At 41.5% G+C, this 17,328-nt stretch overlaps 1 protein-coding gene across 1 annotated transcript; it reads left to right on the top strand.

The window, feature by feature from the left end:
• Positions 1-3,970: 3,970 nt before the first annotated feature.
• Positions 3,971-6,668, top strand: LOC122032314 (serine/threonine protein phosphatase 2A 57 kDa regulatory subunit B' beta isoform-like). Its single transcript, XM_042591596.1, has 2 exons — positions 3,971-5,476; positions 6,093-6,668. The coding sequence occupies exons 1-2, from the start codon at positions 4,355-4,357 to the stop codon at positions 6,432-6,434; spliced, it is 1,464 nt and encodes a 487-aa protein (XP_042447530.1). The 5' UTR covers positions 3,971-4,354; the 3' UTR covers positions 6,435-6,668.
• The last annotated feature ends 10,660 nt before the right edge of the window (positions 6,669-17,328 follow it).

Consider the following 17,328-nt stretch of genomic DNA (forward strand, 5'->3'; position numbering starts at 1 on the left):
TATAAATCTTCTTAAATTCAGTACATTAAATTAGAATCTAGTATATTTTCTATCAAATTGAATACGATTCTTTTTCCACCTCAATTGGATGAAAAATATACTAGATTTTCTTTAAATTATACTCAATTGGATAAAAAATATACTAGATTTTTTTCAAATTGTACTGAATTTAGGAGGAATTATATTAAATAGGAAAAACGTCGTACTCAATTTAATAAAAACTATACTTGATTCTAGTTTAAAATGCTGAATTTAATAGAAATTATATTCATTTTTAGACTATTTATACCTAAAAAATATGAAGTACAATTTTAATAGAAAATATACTTGAATATACTAGATTTTTTTTTAAATGATACTCAATTGGATAGAAAATATACTAGATTTTTTTTTTAATGATACTCAATTGGATAGAAAATATACTAGATTTTTTTTTAATGATACTTAATTGGATAGAAAATATACTAGATTTTTTTTATATGGTGTTGAATTTAGGAGAAATTATATTAAAACAGGAAAAAATATGCTCAATTTAATAGAAAATATACTCGATTCTAATGTAAAGTGCTAAATTTAAGAGGAATTATACTCATTTTTGGACCTTTTATACCTAAAAGGTTTGATGGGCAATTAGGTCATAATATTTACATGAGAGAGTTGCATGCAAAATTCAAATGATGATTGAGGATTTTTTTTCTACTTTACCCTTATTTTAATGAATATATGATTTCTCATCCAACTATTACTATCCATGGACCCTTACTGAGCCATGACCTTGTCTCATTCGTGAAATTTTGAGAATAAATAAATATCACAAATGAAAATTAAGAGAATCACTCACCAATATATAATTAGAAATTCTCTTAATATATTCATGTATAATAGAAATGCGTTGTATGATTTTAATATTATAAAAGTTTAAGTATGAAATCTAATTATTCAATTTAGTAAAATGTCTTATTAATAATATGGGCTGATGGTGATTAAACAGCCCATGTGAAAGGCTAGATCTATTTTCCTTCATTTCATTTCATTTCATCTAATTTCTTTATATTTTAAAATGAAAAAAAAATAAAACCTTTGCTCTGAATTATTCAAGGAACACATTCTCACGAAATCAAACAGCTTGGATAAATAATTAAAAAAAAATCTTTATTTCATGAAATAATGAATCACATGATAATGCTAAACAGCATGAAAATGAAACGACAATAATCCAGCACCATGAATACACACTCGTACGTACATCACACTCTCCTCCACCACCTTTTATACACAAAGCACTCCGTTAATTTTACTTAGCAGAATAAATAACCAAAGGCGACGGCGGCCACCGAAGCCACCGCCGCGGCGGCGGCGGACGGGGACGTCGGAGCAGAGGAGATGGGGGCCGGAGCAGGGGCCGTGGCCGCGACGGCCGTCGAGGCCATCACGGTGGCAACCACGGCGAGGGCGAAGAGCCTGGTCTTGAGGGACGACGCCATTATTAATTAATTGCCGGTAAATTACTGAAGAGGAGGAGGAGGAGGAGGAGGAAAGATTTTGCTTGGAACTGTGGAAGGAGGAGAGGGATCGGAGGAGGCGTTTTATAGGGGAAAATCCATGAATAATTGTGGACACGAACAGGCTGGCTTCAATTGGTTTTTTGGTATGTAATTAACAGCGTGGATTGCATGATTGATTGGTGGAACTGGAGAGGTCTACGAATAATGTTCCGGTTGGTGCCCTGTTTTTAGCTGGCACGGAACTTTGCCTGGACCATCCCTGAGCTGTTGCTCATCTGTCAGAATCGCCTACCAATTTTGAACCATTGATTTTAATATTAATGAAACATTTTATTTAATCGCAATATTCCAGCTGCTCGATATATATATATATTGAGTCCTTATCTGATGAATAGTGAAAACGTTTTCGTTGTTCTGGGCGACGTTTTATAATGATAGATTATAGTTAAATTATTGTCGTGTCTATGATTTAGTAAAGCTCCAATTTAATAAATGTGATTTGTGTCTGCATATTGGAAAAAAAATATTAACACAGATAACTAACAGTTCGGTCCTATTAAAATTTTTCATGGATCATGAACGACACAGAAAACCGATTTGTCCATTTGAGAAAAAAGAAAGCCTCGTCGTGTCCGATATATTGGTCCGAAAGAATCTTCGAAACTTCAATGGAAAGAGCTTGCGGCATCTTTTCAGCTTTGTCCTTTCTTTACAACAATATATTTTAAAATATCAATATGCATTTTATTTTAAGGAAAATTTTAGATGTAGTCTTGTTGGACAAATAAAATTTTACATACCGTACTATTGATAAAAATCTTTATTTTTATTCTTTAATGAAATATATTTATCTAATTGTCCTTAATATTTTTAGATATAAAAAATTAAAAAATGAATATAATTATTTTTTAATATAGTATTAAATTGAGCATGATTCTTTTTTTTTTTCATATCAATTTGATGAAAATATACAAGATCTTTTTTAAATAGTACTCAATTGGATTGGAAATATATTAGATTTTTTTTTTTAATTGTGTTGATCCTGTCCGAAAGCTGAATCAACGGACGCTGGGCACGTGGTGCTCTCCGAACTGCTGATGTGGATCTTCACCCGGTCGTACGGACCTCCGGCGAATCTGCAAGGAAGTCAGGCCGAGAAGGGGTTCCCGGCGATGACCCTCCGACGCTCAAATCAGGTAAGCAGACAACAAAGAAGTGGCTCCGAAAATCGCAGAATGCGTACCTCCGGTGAAGTGCGAGGCTCCTTATATAGAGCTGGGAAGGAGCTCATGCACCCATACCGAGGCAAATACGTGTCCTCAGCCCATACCTCCGTAAAGGGCTTGTCAGAAAGTTTACCTGACACCATACTGCTACAGTCCAGGCACGTCTTTGATGGGACAGTGGAACCCTGTCATAAGATCTGGCGTATGGCTCGCTAGTTGGCCATACCGCTGTCAGAGGATGTTTCCTTGTCCTGTTGTCTCTTCTTACTCCATGCCGAGTGTCCGGCCGGTCGGCACTCCTTACGTCTGGCCGGTCATATGTGCTGGTCCACTTGGGATATTCCCGGTAGTGTGCTCTGTGGAGACTGTTCACAGTATTACTACCTTATGTCTTCGGCCGAGTGGGATACCCGCTCGGTCGTACAATCCTGTTCAACGAGCGTCGGAACCCTGATTTCTAGCCTTGTGCCTTTGACTTCGATGAGACTCCGTTCAGTCGGTCGGTCTCCCCCTTCTCCGGTCGGCCGTTCGGTCCTTTGACTTCCACGTGGCATTGATTTTCCTACAAAGTGCAGTCCCTGTTCTTACTATCGGATCATGTGCTAAATTTAGAAGAAATTATATTAAATAGGAAAAAATCGTACTCAATTTAATAGAAAATATACTCGATTCTAATTTAAAATACTGAATTTAATAGGAATTATACTAGTTTTTAAACTATTTGTACTTAAAAAATATGAAGGGTAATTTTGAAAGAAAATATATTCAATTCTAATATAAAGTGCTGACTTTAAGAGGAATTTTACACATTTTAGTATATTTTCTATCAATTCGAGTATGATTCTTTTTCCATCTCAATTGTATGGAAAATATACTAGTACAGTCAATTGAATGAAAAATATACTAGATTTTCTTTAAATGATGTTAAATTTATGAGTAATTATATTAAAAAGAAAAAAAATATATTTTTAGATTTTTTATACTTTAAAAAAAATTTTGATAGAAAATATATTTTCTAATACATGATGTTGACTTTAAAAAAATTATATTCATTTTTTACATTTTATATTAAAAAATAATAAATCTTAATATACAGAGAATGTAGTTTTTTTTATTGGGGATGTACGTAAAGTTCAAGGTATTATAGAAAATTTTTCTCTAATTCACTGATATTTTAAAATTTCTTCAATTAAATCTAACGATAACATGAAAATTAAACGATTTTATCCAGTCCTATTCTCTCTCCCATTCTCTCATTCTTTGCCATCGCCTTCGATTTCTTTCCTGTCCACTCTCTCTCTCTCTCTCCTCAATTCCTTTTCTTTCCGTTCCGTTCTGTTCATCCTCAACTACTTGTCTTTCGTTTCCGTTACGTTCCGTTCATCCTCAACTCCTTTCCTTTCCTTTACTAGAGCTCTTCCTCTTCTCCTCCTCTCCAATTGGAGTGGGTTCCTTCTTCCTCCAAATGCGATCGATTGATGAATTATCCCAAATTTTATTTTCCAATTCGAAATTCGTCCTTGTTATGAGATTGTTCAACTAATTAATCTGTAAGGCTTCGTCGTCGTCGCCGGCGGCGGCGGTGGTGATTTCCAATAAGAGCAAGATTTTCCGAGGGAGAAGATGTTGAACCGGTTTATCAATTTCGGAAGCCGGAAGCTCCCTGATCCTGAGGCGGAGGAGCCCCCTGCGGTGGCCGTCAACCACGCCTCTCGGGCCACTGCCGCCACGCCTCCTCCTCCAGCGCCATCCCCTGCTGCCGCACCCGTCAGCCCCAACATCGAGGTTCTCCCGCCATTCGGAGAGGTAGCCGCCGGGGAGCGCCAAGCCCTTTTTCTTCGCAAGCTCCAGCTTTGCGCCGTCGTCTTCGACTTCTCCGACGCTCTCTCCCTCCGCTGCGCCCGAGAGCGGGAGACGAAGCGGCGTGCGTTTCAGGAGCTCGTCGACTTCGTCCAGTCCGGCTCCGGCCGCCTCTCCGAGCAGGTTCAGGAGGAGCTCGTCCGCACCGTCGCCGCCAACATCTTCCGATGCCTTCCCCCGGCCGCCCACGAGAACACTGGCGGCGATGCCTCCGCCGATCCCGAGGAGGAGAACGTGTTCCTCGATCCAGCGTGGCCCCATCTCCAGCTCGCCTACGAGCTTCTTCTCCGCTACGTCATCTCCACTGACACCGACACCAAGATCGCCAAGCGGTTCATTGACCATTCCTTTGTGCTCCGCCTCCTCGACCTCTTCGACTCCGAAGACCCCCGCGAGCGCGAATACCTCAAGACCATCCTCCACCGTATCTACGGAAAGTTCCTGGTCCACCGCCCATTCATCCGCAAGGCCATCAACAACGTCTTCTACGGGTTCATCTTCGAGACGGAGAGGCACAACGGTATCGGAGAGCTTCTGGAAATTCTTGGGAGCGTCATCAATGGCTTTACCCTGCCCATGAAAGAGGAGCATAAGTTGTTCCTGGTGCGGGCGCTCATCCCGCTGCACAAGACCAAGGCGGTGAGCGTTTACCACCAGCAGCTGGCCTACTGCACCACGCAGTTCGTGGAGAAGGACTACAAGCTTGCAGACACGGTGATTCGATGCCTATTGAAGTACTGGCCGGTGACCAACTGCCAGAAGGAGGTTCTGTTTCTGGGGGAGTTGGAGGAGATGTTGGAGGCAACACAGCCCGTAGAGTTCCAGAGGATCATGATTCCCTTGTTCAAGAGGATTTCATGCTGTCTCAACAGCTCTCACTTCCAGGTATGAAACTGGAAACTTTGATCATTTTCATTAAGTACAGTTTCTAAATTTTTGAAGCACAAAAGTTCAAACTAGATTTGTTACCATATCTTTCCTTCTGCAAATAAGTTCTCAGCTATTCTTCTTGGAATGAGTAAGATACTAGTAACCTGTGAAAAATGCATTACAATTTTCATGCTATAAAGCCACATCTTTTCAGTAAACCTAAGTTTCTATATAATATCTCCTAGAAACTATTGTCCTTTCTATCTTCAGGTTACTGAGTGAGATTTTGTTGCAAAATTGCTTAAAGATATCAGGCGCAAGAAAGTTGCGATAGGCAAAGGCTGTTCAATCTTATTCACTTCTCGTTGCCTAATAGTTAGACAATACTAGACTTGCATATGGTTTAATAGGAAGATAGGTTTCATTAAGCCAACTACTATTTGACAATACATAGTTTCTGTCCAATTTAGTTTCTGTCAGTGTGTTTGTTGGCTTTTGCTTCTCTGTTATATGCACCTTCCTCTCTGGAAATTGATTGTTAGCATCAGCACTTTATAGTGACAACTGATTAGATTGAGCCCAATGCTCACATTGTACATATGAACTAACTAAAGGCAAACATGACTGACAGGTTGCTGAACGGGCTTTATACTTTTGGAATAATGATCATATCGTGACCTTGATTGCCCAAAACCGTGGTGTCATATTGCCCATAATATTCGAAGCGCTGGAGAAGAACATGCAGAGCCATTGGAACCAAGTGATCAATGCCCTCACAGCAAACGTGCGCAAGATGTTCGAAGACATGGACGGCAATCTCTTTTCGGAGTGTCAACAGCAATACATTGAGAAAGAAGCAAACGCCAACGCCTTGAAAGAGCAACGAGAGGTTGCATGGAGACAACTAGAAGCTGTAGCTGTGGCCGTAGCTGCAGCTAGAGCTGCGGGAGAGAAGATGATTCTAGTCAATTAATTCTAAAATTGGCTGCCTAAATATGTGCATATCTATTCATTTGGCGTTCTTATTTTTCCTATTTAACATTAAAACCTCCATAAGTGTCTAAATAGGCTCTTTCTTTTCTTAATTTATAGTAGTACCCCAGCATGGGGAATGAACTCTGATTGCCATCACTTGTACTTTCGATTATTCATTGTATTCTTATATATGTAGTTGGAATAGTCACAAAACGCTCTTTATCTGTGGTAACCCCTTTGCTATATGTACAACGCAGAGTACTTAAGAGGCAAACAAAAAAAGGCTTGAGGTTTAACACAGTAACGATTCTGTACAGCATGCCTCAAATATTGCTAGGAATATTTTTTTCATTAATAACTTGGGAATTTTCTTCGTCAAACTTGGTTTTCTGTACGTTCAACATGTTCATCATTCAAGTCTGAAGATGTTTACGTTAATTCATTCAGCATATCTAGTGTGCATTTTTCACAGAGTCAAACATCGAGCTTACGTGTAACCTTATTCAAAAGTTCCACATTTGAAAAAAAAAAAAAATCTTGGAGTATTTTCGTGGTTGAAATAAGAGAATCAACAACTTACAGTGCAAGTTCCCTTAAATTTGTAAAACTACCAATCCAAAATAAAGAACCGCATCTTATTGATTTGTAGAATCAATATATGGAAGAATTCTACGGTCAACGATCGAGAAGAGTGGACTTACATTTTTTATACTCATCAAATTTAATATATGATTTTTCTTCGCATGAATCTTCTTAAGAAGATCTAATTTATTTTTCCGTTGTACTTTCTACATGTTTGACACCCTAGATCCTAACACATTTTATGTGGGAAAGGCCAAATTTTATTCTTTAAATTTTTAGATGGAAGGTTACTAGGGAAAAGAGAAAAAATTGTAAATTTTCTTTGATCCCGTCCAAGCTGAGTCGGATGGAGGTGGGCTTTGGTGTACTGGAAGTTGACGGAAAGTCGCCGCGGCGTCTGACCTACCTGGCACCCCTCGGAAAGGTTCGCACGGGTGGATAACAAAGGAAGATGACCGGGATGATGACACTACGGCTCTGCGCACACTCAGACGAGCCCACGAGTCGTTAGAGACCAGAAACCAGGGGAAAAGTCCCCGGGTCAGGCCCTCCGACGCTCAAATCAGGTACTCTTCTCCCAGAAAACACAGAGAAAAGACGAAAAGTAAAGACTAGTGAGAAATGACGAGTGAGCGTACCTGCATAAGGGACAAAGCATCCCTTTTCATACTGCAACGGATGTTTCTGGGGTCTGACGGGTGTCAGGGAATGTCGCCTGTCAGGCTTTGTCTGGCGGTGAATGACACGCGGCACCTCCTCATAGGCTGGCGACATAACCAAAGGAGTGATGAGCCCCGACTGTTAGCATATTCCCTGACACACTGATTATTCTCTAACAGACAGTTACGATTCCCTGGCTTGTTTGTCCTGTAGTGCCTGGACTCTAGGTCGGCATTCCGCGGTCTGTACTCCGACTTGCTACTGTATGTTGTTATCCACGGTTCGTATGTCCCGACTTGTACGCCAGGTCTGTATCCCGACCTGCTTCGATCCGCTGCTATCCATGGCTTGTATGTTCTAACTTGCACGTCAGGTCTGTATCCCGACCTGTTTCGATCCACTGCTATCCATGACTCGTACGTTCCGACCTGCACACCCAGTCTGTATCCCGACCCACATCTGTTTACTGTTATCTGTGGCTTGTACGTTCCGACCTGCACGCCAAGTCTGTATCCCGACCCGCATATGTTTACTGTTATCTATGGCTTGTACGTCCCGACCTATAAGTCAGGTCTGTATCCCAACCCACATCTGTTTACTGTTATCTATGGCTTATACGTTCCGACCTGCACGCCAGCTCTGTATCCCGACCCGCATCTGTTTACTGTTATCTATGGTTTGTACGTCCCGACCTATACGTCAGGTCTGTATCCCGACCCGTATCTGTTTACTGTTATCCATGGCTTGTACGTTCCGACCTGCACGCCAGGTCTGTATCCCGACCTGCTTCTGTTCGCTGTTATCCATGGCTTGTACGTTCCGACCTGTACGCCATGTCTATATCCCGACCTGCCTCTGCCCACCATTATCCATGGCCTGTACGTTCCGACCTGCACGCCAAGTCTGTATCCCGACCTACTTCTGTCCGCTGTTATCTATGACCTGTACGTTTCAACCTGTACGTCAGGTCTGCATCTCGACCTGCCTCTGTCCACCGTTATCCATGGCCTGTACGTTCCGACCTGTACGTCAGGTCTGTATCCTGACCTACCTTTGCTGTTATCCATGGCTTGTGTGTTCCGACCTGCACGTCAGGTCTGTATCCCGACCTGCTTCTATCCGCTGTTATCCATGACCTGTACGTTCCGACCTGTACGCCAGGTCTGTATTCAGACTTGCTTCTGTTTAGTGTTATCCATGGCTCGTACGTCCCGACCTGTACGTTATGCCTGTTCGGTGCCAGAGGCCTTCCTTTCCTAGCCTTTGCCTAGCCTGTGGGCTCAATCCTTAGCTGTGCCTAACCCGTGGGCTCAGTTCTTGATCGATCGCTATCGAGGCTGGCTATTGTCCAACTTGTAATCCTATCCTTTGACTGTCCCGTCAGCTGAGACTTTGACTCTGACCACGTAAACTTGACTTCTGACCTTTACGATGCTGGACTTCTGACCTCCACGTAAGCTTGACTTCTGATCAGCCATAGAGGCTGAACTTCTAACCTCCACATAAGCTTGACTTCTGACTAGCCACGGAGGCTGGACTTCTGACCTCCACGTAAGTTTGACTTCTGACCATTCTGTAGTCTTGACTCCTGACCATATTATCTTACTGACCCCACGGTAATGCACCGTATCATTCTTAATGAGAATTAATACAATGGTTTGACTTAGGATTTCCGGAGAAAAAATTCGAAGTCAGAACTTGACAGCCTGGAGACTGTCAAAATTACTTTTATTTATCTTATTTTATTGTGCTAACTTGATTTTGCAGAGTATACTTTGTTTGTAAACTAGCATGCCTTGCAGGACTGAAATTGCACAAGAAAGCCTCGGATAAACAATCCCAAGGCGCCCTCCATGGAGTTTGGAGGTGCCTCGGGTCACTTGGTCGACAGCCCCGCAGCAAGGCGCGAGGGCGCCCTCCATGGAGCTTGAGGGCGCCCTGGACGCTGGATGGAGGTCGCCCTCCATGGAGCTTGGATAAGCAGCGAAGATGCAGGAGCTTATCAACGCTGCAAATTCGGCGGGATTGGAGGCACCCTCCATGAGGTTGGAGGCGCCCTCAATAGGCTATATAAGCCTGATTCGACCAGTAGCAAGCGCAACACTTCAAATCACAATCTGTTTGCTCAAATAACGATTAGACAAAGCTGTAACTCAACTCTGACGACCAGAAGCTTCAAATTCTCTATTTTTGTTGTCGGTATAATTTTTGTTACTGCTTTAAATTGTACGAAGTTGTAACCGAACCAAACTCTGGTTTGGTTTTGGTTCAGACCAAACCAGAACTGGAAACCAAACTAGCAAAAACAGACCGGGCCGCCCGTGGGCGCAAGGCCCACGGGCTGGGGATGTACCCCCCCTGTGCGCGTTAATCGCGCACGTGACGCCCGGTTTATGGATTTCCGGCTCGAACCCCCCAAATCCACTCGATTTGGGCTTGGGCCGCGCATGCGTGTAGGTCCTCTTATCATTGCTAAGCAAGGATGGAAGGGCTTCCTATATAAGCCCTTCCAAGCTTCTCCACTTAGCAATGTGGGACTAAAAACACTACAAAAAAAATACTTTGAATTTAAAATAAAATTCAACAATCCCCCACAAATTCAAACCATTTTAGTCAAAAACAAAGATATGTTCTGAGGCTTGGTTGCAATGAGCTTTCAGTGAAAATACCTTCCGGTTTGAATTTTCACCTACGTACACCAATCTTATTCACATAGGTTTGAAGAGAACAGAGTCTTGATTTTAAACCTTTTATATGTGAAGATCAATTGGTAACAACTCATCACTGGCGACGGTTGAATCCTTCTGGGTTGGTGCATTACGACCATGCCACTAAATCTTGTTTCATAAGTGCTAAGGAGAGTTGTCTAGACCCCCCACACTGCGGCCTCACAGTTACACTTACATAGGTGAGTTCTCCTAGGATGTACTGCAAGCATCCTGTCATTAAGACCTTGAACTTATTAAGAGCTCCTAAGCTCATCCTTACTAGCAGTCAAGCATCTATCCAGGGAAGAGACTATGAGATTACATCTCAATCAATTTGATGCTTACGTTTCACCCTTATAGCTTGTTTGTACCACATTGAACCTACTTTTTGGGATCTCCAATCAGATAGGTTAGGTTGCCGCTATAGATGAAACCAGGACAGGCCTCAGTCTCATTCCCTTACTGGATCTCTTGATTTTCTCAGAATCAAGTCCTTTAGTGAGTGGATCAGCAATATTGTCTTTTGAACTTACAAAGTCCAATGACACCACTCCAAGAGACACTAGCTCACGAATAGATTTCAATCTTATTCGTACATGTCTCTTCTGTTTCTGGTTATACTTGGAGCTTCTAATCTGAGCTATTGTTGTTTGATTATCACAGTGCACTGAAATGGCTCCACCTCCTAAAGTAAACACATAGCCTGATGTAGACTTACTGTTATCCCTATCTGATTGGAAATCTGAATCCGTGTAACCCACAGGGAGCAGATCGTCTGCTTGGTAAACTAGCATATAATCTCTAATCCTTCTCAGGTACTTTAATATATGCTTTACCGCAGTCCAATGTCCTTGTCCAGGATTACTCTGATATCTGCTGACCATGCCCACGGCAAAACAGATATCAGGTCTCGTACATAGCATTGCATACATTAGGCTTCCTACAGCCGAAGCATAAGGAACTGCTTTCATGTCTTCTATCTCTTTTGACGTCTTTGGAGACATCTCTTTAGACAGAGCTACTCCATGTCTAAAAGGTAAGAAACCTTTCTTGGAATCTTGCATGCTAAAACGAGCAAGGATTGTATCTATATATGAAGCTTGGGACAGACACAACATTCTTTTCTTGCGATCCCTTATCACTTTGATCCCAAGAATGTGTGCACACTCTCCTAAGTCCTTCATATCAAATTGTTTGGACAACCATACCCTTACGTCTGATAATACCTTGACATTGTTGCCAATTAACAAAATATCATCTACGTATAGTACAAGAAATACCACCACGTTTCCGTTACACTTCTTATATACACAAGACTCATCCGGACTTTGAATAAATCCATATGATTGGATTACTTCATTAAACCGGATGTTCCAAGACATTGAAGCTTGCTTCAATCCATAAATGGACCGATTGAGCTAGCACACTAGATGCTCTTTGCCTTTTTCAATGAACCTTTCTGGTTGCTTCATATGGATGTTCTCTTCAAGACTTCCATTAAGGAAAGCTGTCTTGACATCCATTTGCCAAATCTCATAATCCATATGAGCAGCAATGGATAAGAGTATCCGGATAGACTTAAGCATGGCTACCGGTGAAAAGGTTTCCTCATAATCGATTCCCTCTTTCTGAGTGTACCCTTTCGCAACAAGCCTAGCTTTGAAGGTTTCTACCTTCCCGTCTGTCCCTCTTTTCCTTTTGTAGATCCACTTACATCCAACGGCTTTTACACCATCAGGTGGTTCTACAAGCTCCCAGACCTTATTAGAGTACATAGACTCTATTTCAGAATTCATCGCCTTTTGCCAAGATGCTGATCCATATCTTGGAGTGCTTCGTCATATGTCCGGGGATCAGGTTCATATTTACCAGGATCAAATCTGAAGACTCTCCCTAAAACATGAATCTTTCAGGTTGCCTAACAACCCTCCCACTACGACGAGGCACCGTTTGTGGTTGTGTATCATGTGTGACACGTGTTGCAGTCTCTTGTGGTACTTCATCTTATACTGTTGGTACTGAAGTAGACGTGTCCTCTCTAAGTTCTTCTAAAACAACTTTGCTCTGGGCTGTGATCCATTATATAGTCTTCTTCTAAAAACTGGGCATTGGTGCTAACAATAACCTTCTGGTCTTTAGGACTATAAAATAAACCACCTTTCGTTCCTTTGGGATATCCTACAAACACGCGAACTTCTGACGGGATTCTAACTTATCGATCTGGTTTCAGCACATGTGTTGGACTACCCCAAATCCGAATATGTCTTAGACGGGCTTTCGCCCATTCCACAATTCTATGAGAGTAGTAGAAACTGATTTAGAAGGTACTAAGTTCAGAACGTATACTGCTGTTTCCAGAGCATATCCCCAAAACGAATTTGGTAATTCTGAATAACTCATCATCGATCTAACCATCTCCATAAGAGTCCTATTCCTTCGTTCTGCTACACCATTCTGTTGGGGTGTTCCAGGTGCAGACAATTGGGATTGAATCCCAGCCTCTGATAAGTAATTCCTAAACTCTCCTAAGAGGTATTCGCCACCACGATCAGATCGTAGTGTCTTGATACTTTTACCTAATCGTTTCTCCACATCAGCCTTGTATTCTTTGAACTTATCAAAGCACTCGGACTTGCGACGCATTAGGTAAATGTATCCATATCTTGAATAATCGTCTATGAAAGAGACAAAATATTCAAAACCTCCTCTTGCCTGGACAGACATAGGACCACACAAATCAGAGTGAACCAATTCTAACACTTCTTTGGCTCTATACCCCTTGGCCTTGAATGGTCTCTTGGTCATTTTACCTTCCAAGCAAGATTCACAAGTTGAAAAATTTTTCAACTCAAATGAACTCAAAAGTCCATCGGCTATAAGCCTCTGAATCCTACTTAAGTTAATATGACCAAGCCTTAGATGCCAAAGATATGCTTGGTTCATTTCCGAAGGTTCTTTTCTCTTATTAGAGTTAGAAGATGAGTTATAAATTTTCATGTTTTGCTTTGTGGAAGAAATTGGATTTAAAGTATACAAATTGCCAACTAATGCACCAGAACAGATAATCACTTTATTTCTTTTAATAACTACATCGTTACTGAAAGAAACTGAATATCCATCTAAAAACAGTTTAGAAACTGAAATTAAATTCTTTCTAAAACTGGGTACATAAAGACAATTTCTTAAAATCAAATTTCTATTTCTACTAAAAGATAAGTAGACATCTCCCACTGCAACAGCTGCCACCTTAGTAGCATTGCCCATGTAGACAGTAATCTCTCCTTCAGATAGTCGTCGGGTTTCCTGGAACCCCTGCAAGGAATTGCAGACATGATCAGTGGCTCCCGTATCTACACACCAGGTGCTGGTAGATAACACCGCTAAACATGTTTCAACAACTAGAGTATGAGATATACCTTTGTTTTGGTTCCTACGAGACGATCAGCCTTCGATGTGCCTTACGGATGAAGCACTTGCCCTTGACTTCTTCATTCCGACTTTAAATCCGTACTGAGATTTATTCACTTTCTTTCCTTGAACCAACTAGTTTCTTCTTCTTCTTTCCTTTCGGTTTAGAAGTAGAACCATTTTCAAAGATAGTGAATTTGAGCATTGTGACGAAATAATCCTAGTTCTGTCAGTAGTTCCGCTAATGAATAAACCCTCTTATTCATATTATAGTTCGCTCAAAACTTCTAGGTAGCGTTTGGAGGATCATATCGATCTGGGTTTCCCCATCAATTTCTCCTCCAAGGATTTGTATCTCGTTCAGATAAGCCATCATCTTTAGGATATGATCCCTTACAGGAGTACCCTCTTGCATGGTGGCTGTCATTATCTTTCTCATGGCTTCTTGCCTAGAAGCCCTATCCTGATGACCAAAGAGTTCCTTGAGATTGTTCATAATATCATAAGCTATTGGTAAATCTTGATGCTGATGTTGCAATACATTTGACATTGAAGCCAAAATGTAACACCGCGCCATCTCATCTGCTTTTACCCATTTCCTATGATATTCAATCTCCTCTTGGGTAGATTCACCAGTAGGTGCACTGCTCGGTCAGTACAAATTTATAGCTTTCAGCAGTAAGAACAATGTCCAGGTTTCTTTTCCAATCTATGTAGTTTGGTCCAGTAAGTCTATTCTGTTGAAGTATGATGGACAGTGGGTTGAAAGTCATCCTAAGAATCACAAATAACTTTTGGTCAGAACTCTAAATTTAGAATAATATTGATTCCTCAAACAATACTATTTTAAATTAACCAACACCTCAAAACACCGTGAATTTTGTATGCCACGTTAGTATGGACGTATACAAATTCAACATTTGTAAAGGAGGGTTTTAACCCATTAATTTTATTATCTTGTCAACCTAACTTTTTGACAAATAAAATTAATAGTTGGTATCATTTGGTCACACAAATAATAGCAGTGACTCCGTTGGGGAGGATACTATTAGATGTGTCTAAGTGTATACCATTACTTGACACTAAGTCCATTAATAAGATTATGCCCCTTCCGTTGGGGAAGATCACACGCTCTTAATTAACTTCCTATAGTCATCCAAAAATGGAAGTCTGTTCTAGTGATCCGCAAACAAGCTCATCCGTTATGGAGGAAGGCACTCAGAGCCAACGCGCAAGTTTGTTTGCATCACTTACAAACCAGTAATGGAGACCATGGGATTTATTTAAAAATCCCTCTCCCACTTAGTTATTTATAAATGAGGAATTTTAACTATGCTAGCCTACTAACACTTGTAAACTAACATGCACACACAGCATAATATAAAAGCAATAAATAGAAAATTTAATTTTCAACTATTATGGCTTTTATCTCTTATTGTCTTCCGTGTGTTGTCATCCCAAGCTGCTGCCATATTTGGCCACCGCCACCGGGTCTAGCTGTCGCATCCATCTTGCTCCTAGTTCCGCTGCGCCTCTGGTCCTTTGAAAATTCCACGCTTTGCAAGATTCGATCCGCGACATAAATAGAATTTTACAATTTTGATCTTATATTCCATAAAAGGAATGTACATGTATCTAGATCAAAAATAAAATCCTAATAAAACTAAATACAGCTCCTGCTGTATTTTAATACAATCATGCACACACATATAAATTGCCCTTGACATGTCCAATGGTCCAATCACACACATAATTAACTAAAAGCCATAATAGTTGGATCCTGCATTCATAAAGTTAGCACATCCTACTATTATCCTGCCTAAATTATGTATGACATGTGCATAATTAAACTAAATACCAAATACACAGAGGCAAAACCCTAGCTCTGATACCAATTGTTGGTTGCTACTCGGAAAACCTATAGGTTCCACTGTACAAAAATTTTGTACAAAGGTCTGAACCTTTTCCTAGCTACCATGTGTTCTTTTAAATTAAATTTTGGATCGCCTGCGGAACTTAACACGTTTGATCCAAAACTTAACCTATTTGTTCTTTTAGGTTTTGACTTGGATCTCCTGCGGAACTTAACACGTTCGACCCAAGTCTCCTTAAGTTATTAATTCCATTAAATATTAATTTCCATAAAAGGTTCCCAGTACTGACGTGGCGAGGCACATGGCCTTCTTGGATATGGGAGTTGTTGGTGCAATATCCCTCAGGTCAAGGTTGACCTGGGTAACCAAGCTGAGTCTTGGTTTGGGTTTAGATGTTTGACAATAAGATATTGATTGAAGAAGAGTCAAGTAGGTCAAGGTTGACTGGATACTTGACTGGGAAGTCCTAACTGGGATGTTAGGCAAAATGAAAGACCTAGTGAGTGAAGCTAGGCAGTATGAAAGTCCTGGTGAGTGAAGCCAGGCAGAAGAAAAGTCCTGGTGAGTGAAGCTAGGCAGATAGAAATCCTGGTGAGTGAAGCCAGGTGAAAGTCCTAGTGAGTGAAGCTAGGCAGATGGAAATCTTGGTGAGTGAAGCCAGGTGAAAGTCCTAGTGAGTGAAGCTAGGCAGATGGAAAATCCTGGTGAGTGAAGCCAGGTGAAAGTCCTAGTGAGTGAAGCTAGGCAGATGGAAAACCCTAGTGAGTGAAGTTAGGTGAAAGTCCTGGTGAGTGAAGCCAGGCAAGGGAAAATCCAGATGGATCAAGGATGATCGGACATCTGGTGTTGGGAAGTCCTAGTAGGTCAAAGGATTGACTGGATACTTGGCATGAAAGAAAAGTCCAAGTAGGTCAAAGGGATTGACCGGATACTTGGCACAGAGAAAAGTCCAAGTGGGTCAAAGGGATTGACCGGACACTTGGTAAGGGAGTCCTAGCAGGTCAAGGGAGTGACTAGATGCTAGGCATGACATACCAACAGGTCAAGGTTGACCGGATGTTGGTTTGGGAGGTTTGGGACTTGGTTTGGACAAAAATCAAGTGCTAGATCGATCAGTGGATCGATCCAGGCTCTGGATCGATCAGTGAATCGATCCAGACCTGTCCCAGCGAACAGAGAGCCCCTGGATCGATCCGTGGATCGATCCAGAGGTCCCAATCGATCAGTGGATCGATTGGGACGCGGCTGCTTCGCGCGATAAGCGCTGGATCGATCCAGGCGTTTTTCCAGAGCACAGAGGCGCTCTGGATCGATCCGTGGATCGATCCAAAGCCTCCCCGATCGATTGGGAATATTCGAATCGATCGGGATCCGACCGTTGGCATCGTTTATAGCTGCAGGCGTGCGATGGCTGCGGTATCTCTTCTCCGATTCACTTCAGATTTCTCGTCAGCTCCTCCACAGCACTCACAAAGCTCAGATCGCCAGTTCTTGAAGGATCTTGGAAGTTTTCCAAGTCAAGAGGCGGATCAAAGCCAAGAAGAGAAGCTAGGGTTAGGGTTTATACTCATTGTAAGCTTGTAAGCTTGTATTTCTTGTATCCTTTCCCTCTCTTCTTGTATTGAGTCTTGTAGGGCTTCTCCGCCCTTGGTAGTTACCA

The sequence above is a fragment of the Zingiber officinale genome, chromosome 11A (genome assembly GCF_018446385.1).
Source record: "Zingiber officinale cultivar Zhangliang chromosome 11A, Zo_v1.1, whole genome shotgun sequence".
Taxonomy (NCBI): Eukaryota; Viridiplantae; Streptophyta; class Magnoliopsida; order Zingiberales; family Zingiberaceae; genus Zingiber; species Zingiber officinale.

Excerpts from the sequence above, each read along its gene's own strand:
- LOC122032314 (XM_042591596.1), top strand. The coding sequence starts at position 4,355 with ATGTTGAACCGGTTTATCAATTTCGGAAGCCGGAAGCTCCCTGATCCT. Across the intron at positions 5,477-6,092 it reads TCAACAGCTCTCACTTCCAG|GTTGCTGAACGGGCTTTATA; the intron begins GTATGAAACTGG and ends CATGACTGACAG.